We start from the raw sequence: 23,328 nt of genomic DNA, 5'->3' as shown, positions 1-23,328 counted from the left end.
ATTACGCTTTGAGCTTTTATGCGAAATTCATTCACTGAAATGGCTGCTTTCAATATGGCTGCTTATTGAGTTTTGTTTTAAATAACAGTGTGATATTAGTATTAAAAATACCAATTTGTTGCGTTCAAAATTGCAAGGCCAGACCGGTAACGTAGTAACAGGGAAAATTACAATTATGTAATTACAATTATGTATTATTTTTCCAAAGAGCATGAACTACGAAAATAGTGGCTCGAAGGAAAGGGGATATAAAGCTCAACTATGATAAGTTTATATTCCGAATGCTTATAAATATAATCTTTTCTTTTTCATATTTTATATGTCACAAATATCTACAATGTAATATATTATATTCTTGTTTTAAAATCAAATTCATATTTTCCTATTAATTATCTCTTATTTTAACACACATTTGTAATATACAAATGTAATGTATATTACATAATACTTATACATTATAAAATAATAAAATTGAAGATCAAAAGCAACAATAATTTGTTAACAGAATATGTTTTCATTAATTCTTGATAAACAATGTCTTCATTTAAAAAAACGAACAATATAAAACGTTTTCGACTCACGACTTCTTCTTCGATATATGTAATTAAGCGTTGTATGAACAAAAGAAATAATAACAGAAATGTCTCTAAGACTGCGTTCGGAGAGTGCGCTATTAGCGATATCATATCATTTCATCTTTATTGCTTATTATATGTAAATTAAGGATAGAATGATGCGATAGTTCTAATTGCGCGCTCCCCGAACTCAGTCTAAATATGAGAACGTGTTAAAGAAATCCCCCAATAGAAACTCATAAGTGACACATACACTACAGATTAAAATTTTGACATATAATAAAAATTAAATTTGATCAATGTATAAGTAAGAATTCTAAAAGTGTAACTCGTACTGTCAACAATTTCTATAGTTATACTTTATTTTTATAATTAAATACAACGTATTTTTATTTAAATTGCATTAGACAATCTTATTTCATTTTTGATATTTGTAAACAGCGCGCTGCATAAAAGCTCAGTCTCTGATTGGATCTCAGACCTACGCCATTATACGCAATGGTTCATCTTTCTCTGGTATAGCGTAAATATAACGTGGTATAGTATAGTATAAGATATAATGCATGTGAGTACGCAATGCATTCGAGCGTAGCGCGTAGCGTCAAGCATAGTGGTCACTGTAGATGATAGTGGAGTGATTTATTGTGTAATATACGAATTTGTAGAATAATAATAAATTGCGGAAAGTTCGAAATACGGATACGAATCCGTTCGATAACGGTGAATGCTCAATGATACACGTTGACGCTCGCAAATGCTTACGCTTGTATGAACGTTAACGAAAGATAAATGAGTTTGCAAGATAGTTTGTTTTCCGAAGATGTCGAATACGACGTAACCGCTTTTGCGAGGAATAAAGCGCGCAAGAGGTACGAGACAAAATTAGAGGTGAGACAAATATCTCACAATAGAGTATTAAGATATGGTGCAAAGTGCTATATATATATATATATATATATATGTGTGTATATGTATAAACATTGACGGCGATGCCGTAGCAATGTTACATCTTTGAAGGTTAATTTTTTCACGGCATTCTCTAATGGTCGCGCGGATATATAAAACGATTCTCTTTCTCCTCGTTTTGATCTCATCTCTCTCTTGATGAAAACGATCTGGAGAAATTCGTACATCGTGCTCTCGGAATCGAACGAGATTACCGTGAGGGCCTCATTTTCACGAGTCTCGAATTAGGCTGTAGAATTTATAAATAGTATAGGCAGCGGAGTAGTATAGTTTTCGTTTTTGCTAGAATACAAAGAGCTGAGCCACGATTCTATTTTCTTTTGGTTACATTCTACTACTCGTCTATTTATACTCGTGCGCTATATATATGATTTAATATCATAGTGTCAAACAGTTTTGATCTTGATCTTGATTTACATTCTTGATTTGATCTTTTTATTAATTATAATCGATATATTATAATCGGAATTTGAATGATCATTGTAACATATGTATGTACGAGGTATGATTAAATCAATTTTTGAAAAATTTACTTACATTTTTGCTTACATAAGTATATTTGATTTTACATTTGCAGATGCAGATATGTTTTTTCTATGTGCAATATTTTTATTCCAGTTTAGAAGCAATTTAAATTTAATATTGACTATCAATCGTTTGATCTTTAAAATTTTTTTATGCGATCGAAACAACTCGGTATAATTATAGCTCAAAAACAATTTGTCGATTTTGAACATATTTCCGATCTCCGTACACGGGGGAGTCTGACATTCGTTCACAGTTACATTCTCACTACACGCACGTGGGTTACGTGAATTCAGTAATCACGCGTAACCACGTGCTTATGCACGATGTATAAAGCAGCGCACTCTATTTCGTCCTTGTAATACGGAAGCATAATTAAACTGTTGCTTATTCTCATGTTCGTAATGGCATAATGGTATAAATATGTAAAACAAGTGGATGCTTTTTCTCGAATATATCCTATATGCATTACGCACGACATGTGATAAAAGAAAAGAGAGAGAGAGAGAGAGACAAAAGAAACGTACGTGTTGCGACATGATAAGTGACAAGTCGTAAGCGCTGCGGTCTACGCTACATACATAAATCCTCGAGAAACGATCGAGAGAGAAAGTGAGCGAGTTACATAAAAGTTAGCTGGCGTTTGTATCCTTGTCTCTCTTCCCCTTCCATCCTCATTTCGAACCAGTGCCGTAAGGCGTTACGTTCACCAAAACGAACGAAACGACCGATACTACCGATACTACCGATGCCTCGAGCGGCAACGAGCGGTGCTTCGCTCGATCTCACTTTCAACGACTTACTTTCAGCATTCTTTTCGTTTTTGCAGAGCGCTCGTTTTTCCGCCCGTCAACAATTATCGTCGGTACGTAATACATCAGCTGATACAAGATCGTTTCCCAGACTTGCTGCATACGTTCTCGATCGGCCAAGGTTCGGCTAGGCGTACCGTCGTATGCTACAAGAGCGATGTGAAAAGGTACAGACAAATGACAATGCCGCTACAAGTTGCCCCTCTCGATTTTAGGCCATGAATTTCTGCTAAGCCATGAATTTCTTTTTTTATTCAAATATTCAATCAGATTGTTAATGAGCGCGCAAATGTTTCTTTGCTTTTCTTTTTATCAATTTTCATTTTAATATGTATTTAAAGTATATTTTATTATAACGCGTTTAAAGAGATACATCAGATATATGTGTAACAAACGTGTGTATGTAATTGCAATGTGTTGCGTTATCGCCAAGGAAAATTCCTTGCGATGGATTTGTTCCGATTGCAAGGTCATTCTATCTATTCCATCGATATATTCAAAAATCATGTTTACGGTACACTAATGATATATTTTTTTTTTTAAATCTGATTAAAAATTTGTTGTAATCGTTTTTTTTCTATCAAGAGATTGGAATCCAAAATCGAATATTTCCGAGTGTAAAGTAAGTTTTCTGACAAAACAAAAAGATACGAGCGGCGAAATGGGTATCGAAGGCCGACGATCGCTTTCAACGTCTCCCGAATGCAAATTGCAGCGACAAGGTAATTGTAACTGTAAGTTAATTGATAACAAACGTTATGCCACATAGGAATAGCAGGAACATCTAGAAACAATCAGATTATGATTATGATCTAAAATGCACCTTTTTTTTTTTATAGCCAAGTTGGTACCAACAGTTGAGATTTATAGACCACCGGCAGCTAGAAGATCCAATACATGCTCGCAGACAAGTAGTGTACAAACACCGATACAGTTGACTACTACAGATTCTTCCTTGGTCAAGTAAGACTTATTCTATTAACAAATCATAAACATTAATTATAATCGTTTTATAAATATAAACACATCCAGAAAGTACTTGACCTATACACAGTCAACATGCCTTTCTCTTTCGTATTTTATCGGATTTATATTATTTATCGGATTTTGCATTAATTATAATCAATTATATTTCAAAGTATCACTAATATTTCGCTAATACATATGTATTTATACACTGTATTTAGAAATGTACGTCAAAAACGACCCGACCGAGCAGTTTATGTACCTAGGCATCGAAGAAGTTTAGAAACTGAAGATAAGAGGTCACAAAGTTCAAAAGGTTTTCATACGATATTAAATGGAGGTTCCAATACAGATAATAATTCTAAACTGCAAGATATATGTATGAATCAACAAGATATGAATGCCATGGCTTCAAATAATCAAATTTCCCAAAATAATAACACAAAAATGGAGGATGAAGATTTACCGTCAGAAATTTCAGAAAATATTTCTTTAGAGTCGAAAATAATTTCCGACACTCTTCGTAATACTGAACACGTATACAAGTTATCGGAAGAATTGAAAACAGATGTGTTGAGTGTATTCGAAGAGAAAAATATCACTAATAATCTTAACGAAGATAGCATTAGTTTCAATATATCAAAATCATCCAGTCAAGTTGAAATAAATGACAAACAATTACAAATGATACAAGAAACTGTGAAAGAAAACCAGTCCTTGATAGTGTACTCAAATTGTAATGATATAATCGCTCACGAAGATAGACAATTAGTTGAACAAAATGTAGTGTCGGATATTTTAATAATTTCCGATAATATCCAAAAGAAATCCCAAGAGTCTGAACAACTCTCTCCAATGTTCGTAACACCACCTGAGAAAAAAGTGAAAAAAATAGAAAGGCAGAAAAGTAAACCGGCTCCACCACCGTCTCCACCTCTGAAAATAAATAGAGATGAATGTGATTGGGATAGCTTATTTGATGATAATGGCGATTGTTTAGATCCAACATTAATAGAAGAGGTTAGTAAGAATTATGATACATATTTCTGTTAAATAATTTTGTTAGACTTAATTATAATTAATTATTTATAAGTATTATCTTTCTCTTTCTCTCTCTTATTTTAGCTTACGTCAGCAGTAGGTGAAGTAGTAATAGAACAACCAAAGAATGATTACAAGACATATAGCAAGCAAATTGAAGTATCTAGTGACGAATTTGCGCATGTGGTAGAAATTTACAATTTCCCTTCCGAATTTAAAACTAGCGATTTGGCAGCTGTCTTCAGTTCTTTTAAGAATGGTGGTTTTGAACTCAAATGGGTAGATGATACCCATTGTTTGGGAGTTTTCAGCAGCCCTCTCGTTGGTACGTATGTATGCATAATAATATATACCCATATAAAAATAATACATATATGTATGATTAGTGTGTTATTTATATATCTGTGTTGATTTTGAAAGAATTTAGCTTAATAATTTATATTTTAACAAAAAGATTATGTTCTTCCGAGAAAATGTACAATTATTTCAATCTTTGATACCGCTAATAATATAATAATTGACAATCGTTAAAAATATCTTTCCTTTTAATTACTATCAAACTTATTACAATTAGCTATATTCTTTTTTGCTTCTTTTATTTTTCTTTAAGCTGCCGAAGTGTTAGCATCGAATCATCCGTTTGTGAAAACGAGACCACTTAGCGAAGCTACTGCTTTAAGTAAAACAAAAGCTAGAAGAAGCGCAGAATTTTTGCAACCTTATAGAAATCGTCCGGAAACATGTGCCGCCTTAGCTAGAAGATTAGTTACAGGTGCATTGGGCGTGAAGCTTGCTACAGCTAGACAAGAACGTGAACACGAAAAGAATATTTTACGTGAAGCAAAAGGTAATCCTCAGATATATCAGATATACAGTACATAATATAAAAAATAATAATTTAACAATTGAAAGATATATACAGAATTTTAAGATATTTTTACATTACAGAAAAAAGACGATTAGCTAACAAACAACGAGAGGATGTATGGGAAGGCATAATACCTACAAAGTAGCATTATATATCCTTGATAAAACGAGGGAGAAAGAGAGAGAGAGAGAAATATTTATAAGAATTTGTACCTCGTTGTATATTATACGCACTCACATTATTGTGGCTGCGTAGTTGATGCAACCCACCATGATTCACGTAAATGTTACTCTCGCATTAGCGCACATGCGTATATTTGTGCCTTATTCTCATCTATTATTTATATTGACAAATAGAAAATTAACATACTTTTTTTAATTTACCATCTACTATTTTGTAGATAGATCTTACTATTTTGAATTTATCTGTTTTCTTTTTTTTTTTCTTTTTTACAATCCATGATTATTTATCAGTAGATGAGTTCGATATATAAATATTATAGCGCGCGGGTAAATATCTTATTATTTAAATTGCATAATTATATTATTGATAAAAAATTATTGAGACAATATTATCATTTTATGAATATAATACCGACGTAAAGAAAAGAAAAAGGTAAAATCAAATGACCAGTGGCGCATTTATATTCCCCGCATCTTTCCGATGCAAAAATGCAATATTTTAGTAGATCTAATACATATAATATTGGACAATGATTTATTTTAAATTCAAAATTTGATATCAAAGTTATAAGTGTAGCGGCAAATATTTAAAAATGAATGAGAATTGGAATATTTTATATTATTTTGATGATTGTCATTAATATGTGTTTACATACAGCAACAAACAATAATACATAGTATATAGATTGATCGCAAGACAATAAGTTGAATTATTACCAACAACAAGATTCTTTTGTCGCACATCAATTCGTTATATAGCGTTATATTTTAAAATATATCTTTACAAGAGAGAATTATTTTATATAGTTGGACAACATAATCAATGTAGAAATATTATACGAAAATGTGGCATTAAAATCATATTACAAAAAACAATTTTACAATTTCAACTTATGCCACTTGTATGTCTGTTGCGTATACAAATGTTACAAACCAACGCACAATCACATTGTCTATTCATATTACAGAGTTGCTGAATATAAAGAAGATAGATGTATTTTTATATACAATTGTTATCAATACGAAAGATATGCGTATCGCCTATCCCTAGTCAATGTACACAAAAAATGTGTTAGGTGTTAATATATCACGAGTTAAATAAAAGGATCTTTTATGAGAAAAGAGAAATAAAAATATTTTCTAAAGCGTAATTTAATATTGTCTATACTTGTCTCTATTATCAATATAAGTTTATTTCCAAGTTTTGCAAACAAATGTAAAATACAAAAAAAGATGTTTATAACAGAATATATGTTGTTACAATAAAATTAATAGATAAATCTGAATGCATTGCATAGGTCTATTGATAGGTTTACGGACGATTAATTGATGTGAAAGATGGAGAGATCGAAAACATATTTCCTTAATACACACATATCGTGTGTATAATATCATTTTTAATGGCAGTATTACATTTTGCGTTTTTCACAAAATACAGCTACATGGTAGCAAATTCATTTGATTATTCTTTTAGTTTATAATTTTCGGTAAGAAATATTTCTTTTCAATAGGTTATTCACTCTAATTTGTTTCATATAAAAAAACCATGAATTTAATGAAATGACGAGATAAACGTTACCACTTGCTACCTTTCTTCTTCTTTTTCTGTTGAACTTTGCGTTGTTGCTGACGTGGTCCAGAAGTTTCCACTATGGAACTATGACGAGGGTTTGGTGAAGGTTTGGCGTTTGCAGGCATTTTAGTAATGTCACTGTAAAGTACATTATTTTTTTTAATTATTATTTATGTATTTATGATAATGTAATACATACATACACACAAAACACAACATATATCTAGAAGGATATACTATAGATCTAATATACATACTATAGATCACTAGCTCCTGTAGCAGCTCCCTGTGTCCCTTTCATAGCGATATCTCTATTCCTTCTATCCCTTTTCTTACGGAATCCACTACGTTCATGTCTTGGTAACCACCGTTCTGGATCTGGCGCAACATTCGGATCATAGTTCTTTGGTAATTTGCCTCTACGTTTACGTTTCTTGTGCTTTTTTTGAATGATATCTGACATTGGTTTGCTGGTGAAAAATCAAGACACATATAACACATAGACTTTGGAATATTCAAATTGAAATAAGTTAACTGAAATATTTACCCAGGGGAAGGTTCAATCTTTTTCTTTACTATTTTAGTCCCGATAACCCAATTGCTGCTTTCCAATGCGTCAACATCGGTAGTTTCAGCAAGATCGTGAAGCGGTGGTAATCTTTTAGATAATGCTTGTGCCTTAGTAGGACAGAACTGAACATAAGCAACTACTAATTGAGCCAAAGTTTTGGTATCGGATGGCGAGGCATCTACTAATTCTTGCAGGATGTCAGCAGCAATCTTGAGTTCGCCACCGCGTAAGTAAAAATTGGCAGCCTGCCGCCACAATTCTCCCAAATTTTCAGTGGTTTCCTAAAAGAATTTTTTATTTTGTAACTTGATAAAAAATTTCGCGTAGAAGATACTACGTCACATGCATCCAATGTTACAAATGTACCTTGTTCTTTTTATAATAAGTGACTGCATTTTTTAAAACGGCCGATGCCTTGTTTCGATCATTGTCAGCCAAGTGAAGTGTAACAAGCGCACTGACTATTCCGGGTAGAGATCTATCCCTTTCATTTAGATTCTCAAGAATAGCGATAGCATCCTTTCTTTCATCCTGACTTAGAAGTACCTGTACGCTGGCCAATTTCATAGGCAATTCCTTTTCACCAATTGCGTGTTCGATTAATAATTTTGCTGCTTCCTTTGATTTACCTTCTTTACTAAGTTGTACAGCTTTTATGAACATTGCGTCTGCTGCAAGTGTAATGCAATCTTTTGCAAGATTATTACACAATTGATGACATTGCTCTCCCTGAAAGAAAAAATATGTATATAATAAGAGTGCCCTATATTTTGATTTGAGTAGCGCAATTAATGATGTGAAATAGACTTACTTGGTCGGTATAAAACGCTAGTAAACATTGATTGTACGCGATATTTCTTCTTTGTCTAGAAGTTAATTTATGCTCTAGGCTTTCATGAGTGGCACTTTTCATTCTTTTTTTACTATCAAAAACATTTTGATCCTTATTCAGACATACTAAATTATTATTAGCCACAGCGACCAATGCAATATCATCTGGCTTGACTTTTAAAGCAGCACTGTACAACGCTTGCGCTTCTTTTTCACGACCTTGTAATTGTAGACAATAACCAAGTTGTACTCGAATTACACCCAATTCATTTTCAATCTCTTCTTCAGATACTCCATCTTCCTCCAATCCCTCCTTGCACATTTTCTCAGCCGTTCGCAACTTCTTTTCTGCTTCTACTAGAATGGTTTTATCATCTCTGCTTCCTTGAGTGAGTAAACGACATGCTGCATTATACATTAATTCATAAGTATGTTCGCGTAAGGAAGGAACTTCTAAGTCCTGGAAAAAAGATCTTTGTCTAAATCTCTGTTAAAACTATCAATATTTCAAACAGTAATGATACAAATCTCTTGTAATTTCCAAAGATATACATGAACACTTACAGAACCTTCAGTTGCCAAGTTGCCAAGGACAGCCGCAAGATTTGTTTCTCTTTCCTCTTCATACTCGTCATTTGAATTTTTGATGATATCTCTATATACTGCAAAACACTCTTCATATTTCTCCAAGCGATACAATATCTGAGCTTTTAGTTCTTTAATTTTCAAAGAAGGATTTTGTACATTTTCTATCACTTTTAATGCTTCAGAAACTTGATTTAAACGATATAGACAATATCCTTTTTCAAATTCTAAATTTCTATATTAGAGAAAAAGATAAATATGTTGTTATAAAGAATATTATACATATATTATAATGTAAAGTAATATTGTTATGTAACATAATCATACGTTGCCAATTTGGGAGTTTTAACAATTAGTTGTAACGCTTCATTGAATTTTGACAACTGAATGTAGCAAATAATCTTACAGTGAAACGCCGCCTCTTCATCTTGGGAGATACCTAAAACTGTAATGATAAAGTGTAAATTGTTTCATACTGCTCTAAAATAACATGCTTTCGTGTTCTAGAATATTTCTTTCAATTTAAATTGCTTCAAGGTATGATGTAAGCATAATATTACAATAAAATATGAAATACAAAAGCATTACAGCAACGAATAATATAGTCCGACTATTTTTGTCGTGATTGCTAATTTCGCTTTTCTTATTTTGATGAATAATATAGTTTCGGCTCTACTTACTTCTGTTTGCAGTTTTTAAAGCTCTCTCGTATTCTCCATTCTGTCCTAATTTATTTAATTCCGTATATAGTGCGGAAAGGTTACTTTCTTTCGAAGCCATGTTCTTCAATCACGTATACATACGTATGACAACGTGGAACCATGATACGCGTATGCATGCATGAATACGGAGCTTGCGACAGATGTCAAAAGATATCATTCGAAAAGGTGATTAATCGATAAATATGTATATATAATATATATGATATATGATATATTTTATATACATATATTTTGTGTGTGTGTGTGTGTGTGTGTGTGTGGGGGGGGGGAGTGTTTACACACACATACTTGACGTACTTGACACGTACATAATTGACGTTTAAATCACTTCCTTACATTTGAAATACTTTAGATTTAAATACCAAAAGATACTTGATATAAATTTATATAACCTGATCATATAAATCATTTTTATCATTATCGAGTGCTTTCGATTATTTAAACTTAATGTTAAATTTTTATAATTATACGGAGTTTATAATATTGATTTTGGAAGATATATATATATATATATATATATATATAATTAGCTTAGCGAGGTAATTCAAATTCTATTTAGCAGAGATTCGAACCCGATTAGCGGAGACTCAAACCCAATTACCAATTAGCAAACACTCAAACCTCTGCGAAGATCCAAACCTATCTTTTCTAATAGAAAAGTAAATTTGGCTAAGAAATTTTTCTTAAAGAAAAAGATGTACAATACGTTATGTATAATGATAATTTATTTGTTATATATCTTTGCTGTTAAATACACGTATATTATTTTACATCTTTCGTTGCAAATCGATTTGTAATTATTTTATTAAAATTAATTAATATTTTTAATATGTAATTGAAATTTTGTAAATTATCGAATAATATTTTATATTTTAATACAGTTTATACAGAAATTTTTTATTTATGGGGATTTAGGAAAAATAAAAGGAAATTTATTTTGTGCGAGAGCGACGTGTCTATTTTTTTATTAATATAACTTTACATTTGACATATAAATGTGCAAGACAATATTTTAATTTTAATTCTACAATAGATGATAGATTTTAAGTAGAGAGATATATTTAATCAAGTTTCTATATGGACTTTGGTCTTATTCGTTTATGATAAAACGTGAAATTGCTTATTCTCGTAGAAACATTTAAAAACATTGCCTCCCTTTTCGCAACCAGTTCCAGCTGAAATAATATTTTACAATTTTAATCTAGTTTCATTTAAAAGAAATGTTTATATCGTTAATATTAAATTATAATGATGATTCTGTTAACGAATAAAAATCGATCTTGTTTCTTATTGAATCGATATTATAGACATTACGACTTACAGATATCTTTGCACGCATTATACAATTGATCAGCTTGTTCTTGCGGTACACCTGGTGGTATTTTAGCGCGAGCTACTTCCCAGTCAATGTCTCCATTCGCAGTCAACTAAAATGCATTTATTACTTTTTTACTTTTTCCTAACGCACATTTGAATGAGATATACAAATGTCGTTTCTGCACCTACAATTCCGATTTTTTTCAACAAACAAGTAGCGAAACAAGCAAGCTTTTCGTCACCTTCGGCTATTTCACCCTTTTTTGCATTTTCTACCATGGCTGAAAGTTTAATTATTATTAATTCAAGTATTTATCTTAATTTTTATTTAAACGTGCAATTGGAATAGCTTATTCTTTGCTTACTTGCATCTACTCCAGTTTCAGCGATACAGGTTTCCTTGTACTGTCTCAATTTTGCTTTTTGTTCTTCTGTGAGTGCACCCTAAAGTAAAATAGATGTTAGGCATTATTTATATGGGATAACATTATGCTTAATAACAAATAATTTACACGATTTTAAATATGCCTATTTGGAATATTCTAAAGGATTAGGAAATGTTTTTATACAATAATATATGCTGAAAATCAAATGTAAAGATGCAAGAAACAGCTAGAAACGCTAGAAAAATTAGAAAAAATTAGAGAGCTTTATCAAATAAATTTTTAAAAGTCTATGTAAATATCAAGTCTGACAGAATTAAGATAAATATATGATAAATATATGATAAATAAGAAACAAATTGCAGAGAGAGAGAGAGAGAGAGAGAGAGAGAGAGAGAAAGAATGTAGAGTTTTATAAGAAGATTTTATAAAATCGATATTATTAGAGATAATGTTCTTACCAAAACGGTGACCAAAGAAATGGCGAACACAATAACGATTGCCTTCATTTTTAATTTTTTTCTGACACGATGGAATTCAAGTCTGTGATCAAACAGTTACTGACTAATCGTAAGATAGTATCCTAAGCTTTTATAGTTTGTGACACAATGTGACGATGTATTCTCCTTGATGTTCTGGTACCGTGCATGGGGGGGGGAATATTCGAATTATCCGTTATTCCTCCGACGAGGCAATAAATTACAATAAATATACATGTGTGTGTGTGTGTGTGTGTGTGTGTGTGTGTGTGTGTGTGTGTGTGTATGTATACATTTTGGATCCTGAAATTCTATTATTAATCTCCGAGGATGAATACTAATAGCAAAATCCGTTTCTATATAACACTTATTACATGTGAGAAACTTATCAGAAAACACAAAAACAGGATATTAAATAAGAGTCTGAATTTTTTCAAGATGATTAATGACCGATAAACTTTTAAATAGCAAAATAAAAAGATCATCAATATATTATATAACTTTTTACAACGGGAATCTTCGCTAAATCTTTTGCATACTAATATAAAGAAGTGTAATGGGACGAAAGCATCATACAAATTTATGAGGGAGATAAGGCAGAGAGCGAATCGTTAATAAAGTGAAAAAGAAGTAATATAATAATATAAAAGTCTCTCTCCTTCTCTCGAGTATTGAATTATACAACGGTAATTTACGATATGATACGGTAACAAAGAATGGAATATAACATCTGACATCATTTAATAACGTCTATCGAGAAAATATCGGATGAAATTATGTGCTTGAGCATTAACTCTATCTTATTATATCTTATTATATGAACGTATGATCAATGTATTGGCTACGTTGGAGCTTAGGTTTCTAGATGATTTCTTTTTAATCATAGAACTCAAAGTATGCGATTTTTCAAAGATCATTACGTACGTGAATTACTTCCTGCCGTATAAGAACGAAACGAAATTATGATTGATATTACGGTACTTCCCTCGATAATAAATATAAAGTTGCCAAAGTTTTTTCTTCTAATTATTTTATTTTTTCTTCTAATTATTCGCGAAATAAATGTTTCGTCTGAAGATAAACATCTCTCGCCTCCTGGAAAGTACGTAAATCATTTTCTTGGAATTATTGCGGTTACGCCGATTAGAATTCGATTATTCCGAGTCGATTATCTCAGGTCGTGGTACATTATACACATACGCACGCACACATCGCACGTATACCATTATCATTGTTATATAGTTTTTATTTTACATAATTTCCTTTCATGTACGATACGATATTTTCGCGGTAATAAAGAATAGATGTCCTTCCTGTCATAAAAAGATCATTTAGCATGATAGTTCCGACACTTTGCCGTATTTTAGTTTATATATGCGTCTAGTCGTATGAATAGTCCTGGCGATTCAAATGATGATAGTGTAGACACGCGGACAAGGACAGCTTACGATTTCCAAGATTGATTGCCGTGAACTTTAATACCACCGATGTTAGGTATTTTTAATCAATATTCAAAGTTTCTTTTATATAAATTTATCGCGCATCTATAAATGCGCACGCTTCGTATTAAATATTTAGCTTGTAACTCCATTTCACCAGAGTAATAATTTAAAATATTGTTAAACTGTAAAATCACGAAATGAGTAATTTTGTAATATATTTAAATAATTACAAATAATATATAAACATTTAATTGCCAATTAGACTGTTAATATTACTATTGAATTCATCTTATGTCCCGTTTTTGAACTTTGTATTGTCCGGGGATGGACTCTGTATCGTATGAAATTTTTCCGATTCATTTGCATTTCTTTATTTTGACGGAATATTTTTTTAGCTAAATATTTAATAATGCAAAACAGGTTATGAAGATTACGTTCTAAAAGATTTTTTTTATCTTCTTATAATCATATACAAAGTCGTCTGTAGGGTTGAATCGGATAAAATCAGAGAAAAAATTTAGCATGCTTTTAGATTTTAAATATTTAGATTTAGTCTCTCTTTAACGTCTCTCTTTCTCTTTTACCTTGATTATCATTATGTCGCTGTTTGCGATCTCTTGGTAATATTTTATTCATTTGGATTCAAATAATATGTAAATTCGTAAAATATGAGTCGTTTATTTTTGCAAGATTCATAACATAGTTCGATATTCTTTTTATTCTAAGAAATAGTAATATATTAGAAAGTAGAGAAAATTTACGGTACAAAATTTTCTTAAATATCATTAGGCGATTTATCTTTTTTTTTTTTCATTATCATATTATTTTTTATGTATTATTAGCGCTTTATATCGATAATGCGAGAAATACAACGCGAGTACCGTGATGTTTCAAACACGACATTGACGTATTGAAATTAATTTAGTTCGTTTTTTACATGAAGACATTTATTTTTAACACATTAGTATTCGAATTTAAGGTTCAAGATCTAAAAATAACTTGTCGTATTCAAATCAATCATATATTACATGCGCAATCATACTTTCAAAGTCCATTTTTGATACCTTTAAAATTGTTCTGAACAAAATCCGAAATCCCCAAAACCTTAAACCTTAACCTATATTTGAAACCTAGACTCGTGTCGTCGCCAATTGTTAGGGACGATTGATTTCGTTGGTTTAGTTTGCAAACAGTATGAAAGTACAACTGTCAAACTATTTTATGAAACATGGGAGATAAAGGTATTTGATTATCCTCTCTTTCTGCAAGGATTATATACGAAACAGTGACACTTGCGAATATTTTCGTTTTCAACTTCTGTGCGACATATAAAAACAAATGTTTGTAAAATTATTTGCTTTATAAAATGAAACCATATGCGTTGCGGCATATATGTAATAAAAATTTGATTATATTGCAAAGGAGATACTTTTTCTTGAAATATATTATTAAACTTATAATATATATGGCTTAATAATATTCGATATATTTTTAGAGCATCATGTTCACTTTAGCGGTGGAAGTGGATTTGGAAAAGATAACAATATTATGATACAACCACAGCGACATGGTCATATAGACGCTCATTTAGGGTTCTTGCAACTAAATCACAGGTTATTCGTTCTATATAAAGTTTATAAATTATATAGTTTGTGAAATTTTAGATTCAATGACTGTTATCTTGAATACTAATAAATTGCAGAATTTCTACTATATCATCATGAATATTGAAATTTCTCAAATATATATAAGAATATATAGAAAGAAAAAAAATAAATGTATTGGCTATATATTTTATATGTTTATTACAGATATCACATAGAATTTTCGGTGCCATGGAACACTTGCGTTCATCCAGAAGAAAAGACAATAGCTCCAGCGATAATTGCAGATAATCACAATGCAAATTGTCATGTTGTCGATTTTGCACAAGAAAAAGATGGCTTAAGGTACAATTTGTTACACATATGTTTTTCACAATGAATCGAATGTGCGTCGTGCACAATTTCTTTTTAAATTGATCCAGCTGTTGAAGTACATGGGTCTTTTATCAGGTTAAAGATAGAGCTGTTGGCATATAAAGAGAAAATATTAAAGGAGGATATCGAAGTGATGTGTTGTCCATCAGGTACTCCATTAAAAATTGTGCTGAACGCACGTGTTTTAGCAAAGGACAAGGGTACACCATTATTGAGAAATGGCATACGCAGTATTGCTGTAGAAGGAATCGATGAGGACGAGGTGTCCGAATAATGCTGCTTATTGCTACCAAGCTGTCTTTCGATGATAGATAAGTTGATATGATAGATTTAAGTTGAAATGCCAAGTGCTAAAAGTTAAAGTTTGAATGAACAAACGAATCGGCATAGCCGAAATATATCTCAGAATAGAGAAAACGACACAATAGCCAATGCTGCATGAAATGAAAATTTGTCTACTGCTCTTAAAAATATATCACACACGCGAGATGCTTTTGCAAATATAAGCAAAAGCTTATGACACTATTTATTATCCATTAATTACGTAAGTGCGCAAGATTATAACGAACAGATCCTATTTTGTTATCATTTTATATCAATCAATATTGGTGTATATTTCTAACGAAGCTTCCGCTAAATAAATATGTTTACAGAGGCACTAAATCACTTTTTAACTATTTATATTTTAACTATTTATATTTAACTATTTAACTATTTAACTATTTAATTTATAGAAATTAAGATTTATAGAAATTAATATTTGAACGAACATAAAATGTAAAATTATTCTACATTATTAATAATTTTCTTTGACATTTTTACTAAAATAGCATCGTTAATCCATCTTTACCATCTCATATATATATATATATATATATATATATATATATATATATATATCATCGCATTCATTTAGTCTGTAAATCTGAACGCAGGTTTGAAAGATATATGTCTTTGTTCTTCAATCAATTGATTTTTAATGACGATAAATGTTAACATCGAAAATTGAATTGTTTCATAGGAATTCCGGTTGGACCATCTACAAATTCGCAAATGTTAAAACCTAATTTCGCTAGTGGATGACAGTTGCTGCTGGGATTACCCCATTTGCCTTTAAAAGTCATCCAGCCTGGTAAAGGCTCGTTATCCTCTTCCAAAAGCAACTCCAATCTTTTCCATGTCGGCCAGGCAGTTCCGAATCCACTCTCATCATATAAACGAGGTACTCGAACAAATTTATGCTTCCCTGGAGCTGTCCAAAGTCCATGAGAGCCGCGCGCGCTAAATAAAATCGGGTGTGAACCATCAGCGGTGTAAACCTTTTCAGGAAATATTGGTTTCTGGAAGAGACCTTTTCTCGTCTCTTGACTCTCGTAGACAAAAGTGCCATTTTGCGGGTCATATTGATAAAACGCTCCAGCATCATGAGCAGATACGTACATTGCCAGAGGATACTCATTATCCTAAACAACAACATTGTATTTTGAAATAAATTTTAGGTATACAAGACAATAAACGAGGAAATAATAGAAAGTTAATAGAAAAATTTATTTTGAAAATGTTTAAAGGGATAAAATTGATCTTTACCTTGAAATAAAGGCTCATATGTTCCCAATCTCCGATGTGGCTACCATACTCTTTGAGCGTACCTATGCACACGCCACCGATGGTGGGTATCGGCCAGCTGCCAAAAAATCCAAGATCTAATACACATATCGTTTTTCCTTCGCTAAATGGATAAAACATCCAATAAGTTACGTGAAAATGCACTTTCCGATATTCATCTTCCTCCCTGGTCTTTTCGAATTGTGGCACCTGTGTTGCCGCCTGAAATTAATCTCGTGTGAAAGAAAAGAACGGAATACACGAGGTTTATTTTATATTTCTGTATAAAGTAATAGAGACGGTAACAAGGGGTCGATAGAGTCGCGATGCCTTTGTATGCGGTTACCTGCCGCATTCTTTCTCGAAATATAATCTGTATTCTCAGATCATTGGTACTGTTGATCTGTCGTTGGATCAAGAGTCCAGAATCCTGTTGCGCCATTAAAATCTTCTGTTTTTCCTTCAGCATTCGCGCGAAATGCAATTTTCTGGAAATGCAATTTTTCACGAAAGCATAGACGGGCACGCTTCCAGCGGGCTTACGACCGTATAAGAAGGACGATCGATTCTTTAATAAGGACTCTGTCAAAATTGTTTCGTTTGAAGCGATCAACATTTCATGAAATTTTTCATGATACTTGTCATAGAGTATTACATACATATTAAGTCATCGTATCATCTTGTCTTGAGCGTATTTACGTCTCTTTGTGAGTATTTGAAACATTTACCTACGTCTATTCTAGTGCGAAGATAATACTGGTCCGACTGTACATTATCGAGAAATTCGGTTACGCCAAGAGGCAAAAATCGTTCTCCAGGTGCAAGCCATACCAGAGGTGCCCAATCTCGTATCAGTCTTCTTACTAAGATTGATAAATAAGAAAATGTTTAATCATCATATGCAGCGAATGTTACTAGAAATATGCGATTCGATAATATCAATCGCACGTCACTTGGTGTCATCACATCGTGACATGCATATATCACAATACAATGTATGTACCGTACATATGCATGTACTACGTGCGGATGGGCAGAGGGGATCAAGTGCATCTCGGATTCTCGGTTCAACTGTGCATACACACACACACACACACACACACACACACCATACATACATACATCGTATACCTGTTCTCGCGGGAAATGGGCACGTGGATCAACGCGAGATTCTCGTAACCCCATTATGTGAGCCTGAAGGCCTAAGGTGAAACACAAGCGAATATTTCTGTTTCCTCGTTAATTAATTAATACGCCAATTTCCGGTTGAAGGAAAATCGGTCAGACACAGCGAATTACGAAGCATCGCATATAGCGGAACGCGAGAAACATGGGGGTACAACGATAATTTATAACAATACGAACGATAGATCGCGTGAAACGACGGAATCGCGGAATCGCAAGCTCGGTCTAATTTCGCTAAGCGAAATCGATAGATAATCAACTACAGAGATGGAGAGATCTTTTATCGGTAGCTCTTGATGTATATCGGATTGTTAACATATCAACGCGAGGAATAGGCGAGTTTGCCGACGATATGGGATATTTTTTCAAGAGTGCTGCAAACTCGCTACCGCACTGTCGAAGCATGGACAAAATCGACGAAAATTAACGCGCAACTTGTTTCGATCCACTTCAACTCTCTTTGCTTTTTTCGACGATCGTATGTGGAACCGGTCCAGAAATGGGACAACCGATATTTAACCCTGCAGCCTGCAGCCTGCAGCCTGTGTATTTTTCGCACACGTGGAATACTTGAGATACGCGAGCATACTTTACGGGAAAGAGACGATCTTTGGTGCCAATTTGATTCCTCTTTCCAAAATTCGTATTTCGCTATTGCAATGACTTGGACTAGTTAAAAAACATATTTCACGCACATCTTGATGAGACACGATCGGTTTATATTATCGATTATTAATGATTACGTATCGTGATCGCGTTATCGTCGAGTAAACTTTTTACACTAGAAGAAAAGAGGTAATGTAATTAATCGGATAATGAATGCCCAGAAAATGTGGATAAACATTATTTATTTATTTTTATTGAAATTCGCCGTTCGTATAAATTCAATAAGCAGCATACTTTTCTTAAAAGTCTTGTTACAATTACAAGCGCAGATTTATACAATTATCGTCTAGCGCGTTGATATCATGATCATGACGGTAGACCGAATGACATTCGGTTCATGATCGATCGAATCGATCGAGGATCGACATTGCTTTACATATTGAATCACGAGTTATTTCGCCCAGAGATAAAACACATTTCAAACACATTTCACATTTTGAATTTCAAACAAACCGCATGTATCACACGAAGAGAACGAAAATATTCTAAACGACGCATCTTGTTCACGCGCACAGAAAAAGCGCAAGGAAAGAAAAAAGAAAAAGATAGGGAAGGACGGATTAAATGTTCGTTTAGTTACATTCGTAATTTACATCGATGTACAATGAGATACGTACCTCGCTTTTCATTGGCCGCGGAGAACCGCGATCCTGCGACCGCATGAGTAACGATAAGTATGACGAACAATAATCCTGTCATGTTCGTTCCATCGATACATTTTGACGCGCGAGGAACGCGATCGATTCGCGTTCTTTTCTTTTTACTATTTCCGCATTTCTGGATTTGTGATTATTACTTTTGGCTACGCGTGAAAAAAACGACATACGCGAGAGACAGAGATTCTCTCCTCGGCACACCGACCGAACGGAAACGCTTCCCGGATTACTGACCAAAGCGCGACTACCTGCGACTACCTCGCTTTCCATGCCGCTCACTAGACAAATGTTACAGAACACGCGCTGTGTCGCATCGTCTCGCATTGCGGCATGTAACCAGGCGTGTCGTTTGCGTTTTAGTTATTACGAAAGAAGCATTTACATTTTCATTTATTGCTAACGAAGAGGAAAACAGGGATCGATTGTAACGCATCGCTACATTAATTATGTATCTATACAGTCATCGGACATATTCATACGATACTCGATTGTATGCCTGTGTAATTGTATGTGTGTAATCTCTTGCTAATTATTTTATTAAAGATGGATAAGACTGATTTCTCTTTCATATATATATATATATATATATATATATATATATATATATATATATATATATATAGAGAGAGAGAGAGAGAGAGAGAGAGAGAATAGTTAACTACTTTAGTACCACAGTCGCTAGATATAATATTCTGATTCCTAAGTAAATGTAATTACAACTTTTGTACTTATATACTTTTGATCAGAGCTAAATATGAAGATAATTACATTTCTTAGGTAATAAAGTGATTTTAGCGTAACGAAACGAGATTCTTCGAATTAATCGAATGTAATAAAAGGAGTGAAAGTTACATGTGGATATTAACTTGATAGAAAGCACCCATTTTGCAATCAGAAATCGTTTGCTCATTATTTGCTTTAGCTTTTATTTTTAGACAGGATTTTATTATAATCCTGTCGTTGTAAATTCTAATATTGTTTGCTTCTTGCAACAGATTATATGACTTAATCGAAGATTGAAGAATAAATTGAAATTAATATTCATAGAATAGATCTACTATACGTTACTTATAATTTTATAAGTATAATTGATAAAAAAAAAATTTTATTTTCTATCTTTTTGCATAGCATGTAGTCAAAAAGTTAGTTTTGGAAATATATCTTCACGTGAGTATAAATATTTCACATAGATCGATAATATATGTAAAATTATATAATGTAAATGTAATTTGTGCAAGATTTATATAATTGTTTTGAACGTATTATAAATATCTAAAATATATTACATTCGAAACAATCATGTAACAATTAATATTTGCAAATAATTGTACAAAATGATTCAAACAGGACATTGCATGTGTGATTTACATAGGTGATGAATTTATATTGCTTTAAATTTTCTTCTGCAATTAGGACAAAGAGCCTGCAACACAAATAAGTAATAATCATGAATTTTTTTTTTGCCCAATTTGATTCAAAAGCTTGTATCTGTATATTAGTCTACATATTGGATTTTACCCCAGGATTATGTCTTGTCAAATCAATAATACAACTCTTGTGGAACTTATGCCTGCAAGGACGCAATTGTATTATGTCCGAATCAATTAATGCATATTGACAGATCGAACAAATGTTTATATCATCTTTACTTGTAAGATCTTTTTTCTCTTTACTTTTTGAAGAGCTTGACGAGTTTCTTCTATTTAAGAGTACACTGAAAGTAAACATCTTTTGTAGAAACATGCCACACACAACACATTTCTAATACTATAACCTTCTACCATGCAAAGGTAAAATATGATTGTTCTTTGTAATATTTTATAAGTTATTAAAAAACGAAAATGGTAGAGAAAAATAGTTTTACGTCTGCAGAAAATGAAAAGAAAGTTCTCAAAGAGAAGAAAGTCAGATGACATTGTTAATGTACAAAGATACATGATACTTAATGTATATGTGTATTAAAGTACTTTTCATCTGAATGCGACGTTGACCAAGAACGATCTTCGAAACGATCTTCCGATGATCGTCTGTTCCTCGAATACGAAAATGGCTGTTCTTCCGCATGATTATTTTCGGTGAACACATAATATAAGAAAGTCGCTATTCCAACTCCAACTCCGACAAGTAATACTAATCCGGGATACGTCATTTTCATTACATTTAAGCGATACGCGTGATACGATGAATATATTAATCGCTCATCTTTGTTACGTTGTATTATATGTAGGTGTAAATACATTCGACAAATAACTTAACCAAGTACAAAATTTCTCGTTTTTCGTCAATCACTTGACGGAAACAAAGTATACATATGTATACATTAATAATCTTAACCTAACCTAACTTAAGGGTCGGCAGGAGAGACTATGGAGACCTCTATCGGAGATAAATTCCTTTTCATCCATATTACGGCCAAAATGCTGCGAGAAAAGCTATATAATTATGATATTTATAATCAGAATATTTGCCTGACGAAAGCTACAGAACGATTTTTGTAAGAAAATGTGTGAAAATGAATAATTCATTTATGCGTAAATAGATTTGCACTATAGAACAATAAGGTGCAAATATTTTCATCTATCGTAAATTTTTTTAAGAGCCAAATTGCAAAACCGGCTCTGTCATAGCAAGAGTCATAATTTTATAAAAAATACGTAGAAAAGGATTCATGGCAGAATATTGCTTCTACGAGATAATATATGGGTGTACTCAAATATATATCTGCATACTCAAATATATATCTGCATATATGTAAAGGAGTAGAGAGTTACATTTAGATAGTATTTTAATTATTTAAGAGCTAAATTGCAAAATTGGTTCTGTAGGTAGCTTTGTAATTGTAAAAGAAATTATCTTAACAAAGTTTCAAGTTGACGAAACATCGTTTCTATAAGACAAAATATAATTGAGTACAGATACATATCTGCACTGTAAATAAGGAGTGGATAATCATTTTTTAGATCATTTTTAGATCAAGTCGGAGTTAGCCCATCCGACACTCCTACCGACCCTTAACCACAAAATTGGTAACAGATAATGTCAACAGGCTTGTCAACCTAAATTGAATTTGTTTACAGGATGGGCAACAAAATGGAAGGAACTACTAGAGAAGTCATCTTGTTCGTGATATTCTCCATGGTCTCTTCTCTCACCAATCTTGGTTAATTTAACCGACCGGTTATTCCATTGAAATTGACCAATCGCAATTTGCCTATAAATTTAACAACAAATATGGTTGGCGAAAGAGACCTCCAATAAGATTTGTCTCTTTACGAAAGCGTTGTTATCGAATGAAATCCCTAGAAAGTTTTTCTATTTATATGTGAAGTGTTGTGTATTGGACATATGTAAAATCTTCATAACGTGATTAGTAAAAGATGAATGATATTTTGTGAAGCA

General features: G+C 32.4%; 6 protein-coding genes across 16 annotated transcripts; 2 read left to right on the top strand and 4 right to left on the bottom strand.

Moving 5' to 3' along the window:
• Positions 1-1,119: 1,119 nt before the first annotated feature.
• On the top strand, positions 1,120-7,086 carry LOC105431631 (uncharacterized). Of its 5 annotated transcripts, none has more exons than XM_089080306.1 (8): positions 1,120-1,444; positions 2,896-3,045; positions 3,464-3,612; positions 3,718-3,841; positions 4,066-4,864; positions 4,970-5,210; positions 5,496-5,732; positions 5,817-7,086. In XM_089080306.1, exons 1-8 carry the CDS (start codon positions 1,365-1,367, stop codon positions 5,846-5,848), a joined length of 1,812 nt encoding a protein of 603 aa, XP_088936432.1. In that variant the 5' UTR covers positions 1,120-1,364; the 3' UTR covers positions 5,849-7,086. The 5 variants fall into 5 exon arrangements, with proteins under 5 accessions (XP_088936432.1, XP_011644221.2, XP_088936433.1 ...); XM_011645919.3 differs by having other exon boundaries at positions 1,121-1,444; positions 5,834-7,086; XM_089080307.1 differs by having other exon boundaries at positions 1,121-1,463; positions 5,834-7,086.
• Positions 7,087-7,293: 207 nt separating this feature from the next.
• Positions 7,294-10,318, bottom strand: Srp72 (signal recognition particle 72). Its single transcript, XM_011645914.3, has 8 exons — positions 10,176-10,318; positions 9,823-9,940; positions 9,475-9,730; positions 8,891-9,370; positions 8,446-8,808; positions 8,056-8,360; positions 7,766-7,978; positions 7,294-7,646 (listed from the first exon to the last, which is right to left on the bottom strand). Exons 1-8 carry the CDS (start codon positions 10,273-10,275, stop codon positions 7,511-7,513), a joined length of 1,971 nt encoding a protein of 656 aa, XP_011644216.1. The 5' UTR covers positions 10,276-10,318; the 3' UTR covers positions 7,294-7,510.
• Positions 10,248-17,432, top strand: LOC105431630 (adipose-secreted signaling protein). Of its 6 annotated transcripts, XR_016139978.1 has the most exons (6): positions 10,248-10,382; positions 15,334-15,451; positions 15,650-15,787; positions 15,893-16,361; positions 16,839-17,039; positions 17,145-17,432. XR_016139978.1 is itself a non-coding variant. In XM_089080312.1 (4 exons), exons 1-4 carry the CDS (start codon positions 10,358-10,360, stop codon positions 16,089-16,091), a joined length of 480 nt encoding a protein of 159 aa, XP_088936438.1. In that variant the 5' UTR covers positions 10,248-10,357; the 3' UTR covers positions 16,092-16,480. The 6 variants fall into 6 exon arrangements, 4 of the variants coding, with proteins under 4 accessions (XP_088936438.1, XP_088936440.1, XP_011644220.1 ...); XR_016139977.1 differs by having other exon boundaries at positions 16,839-17,432; XM_089080312.1 differs by lacking the exons at positions 16,839-17,039; positions 17,145-17,432 and having other exon boundaries at positions 15,893-16,480.
• LOC105431629 (general odorant-binding protein 56d-like) lies at positions 11,149-12,537 on the bottom strand. The gene is made up of 5 exons (XM_089080315.1): positions 12,379-12,537; positions 11,900-11,978; positions 11,724-11,815; positions 11,539-11,644; positions 11,149-11,392 (listed from the first exon to the last, which is right to left on the bottom strand). Exons 1-5 carry the CDS (start codon positions 12,424-12,426, stop codon positions 11,316-11,318), a joined length of 402 nt encoding a protein of 133 aa, XP_088936441.1. The 5' UTR covers positions 12,427-12,537; the 3' UTR covers positions 11,149-11,315.
• On the bottom strand, positions 16,771-18,453 carry LOC105431652 (uncharacterized). Of its 2 annotated transcripts, XM_089080310.1 has the most exons (5): positions 18,426-18,453; positions 18,151-18,285; positions 17,769-18,004; positions 17,405-17,644; positions 16,771-17,280 (listed from the first exon to the last, which is right to left on the bottom strand). In XM_089080310.1, the coding sequence occupies exons 1-5, from the start codon at positions 18,436-18,438 to the stop codon at positions 16,810-16,812; spliced, it is 1,095 nt and encodes a 364-aa protein (XP_088936436.1). In that variant the 5' UTR covers positions 18,439-18,453; the 3' UTR covers positions 16,771-16,809. The 2 variants fall into 2 exon arrangements, with proteins under 2 accessions (XP_088936436.1, XP_088936437.1); XM_089080311.1 differs by lacking the exon at positions 17,769-18,004 and having other exon boundaries at positions 18,155-18,285.
• A 985-nt stretch (positions 18,454-19,438) lies between these two features.
• On the bottom strand, positions 19,439-22,298 carry LOC105431626 (uncharacterized). The gene is made up of 3 exons (XM_011645913.2): positions 21,897-22,298; positions 21,448-21,643; positions 19,439-21,352 (listed from the first exon to the last, which is right to left on the bottom strand). Exons 1-3 carry the CDS (start codon positions 22,166-22,168, stop codon positions 21,311-21,313), a joined length of 510 nt encoding a protein of 169 aa, XP_011644215.2. The 5' UTR covers positions 22,169-22,298; the 3' UTR covers positions 19,439-21,310.
• Positions 22,299-23,328: the final 1,030 nt, after the last annotated feature.

The sequence above is a fragment of the Pogonomyrmex barbatus genome, unplaced genomic scaffold (genome assembly GCF_055798465.1).
Source record: "Pogonomyrmex barbatus isolate J1 unplaced genomic scaffold, ASM5579846v1 scaffold3, whole genome shotgun sequence".
NCBI lineage: Eukaryota > Metazoa > Arthropoda > Insecta > Hymenoptera > Formicidae > Pogonomyrmex > Pogonomyrmex barbatus.
The sequence above is the reverse complement of the archived record's forward strand: the minus strand, read 5'-3'. Positions and strand labels throughout refer to the sequence as shown.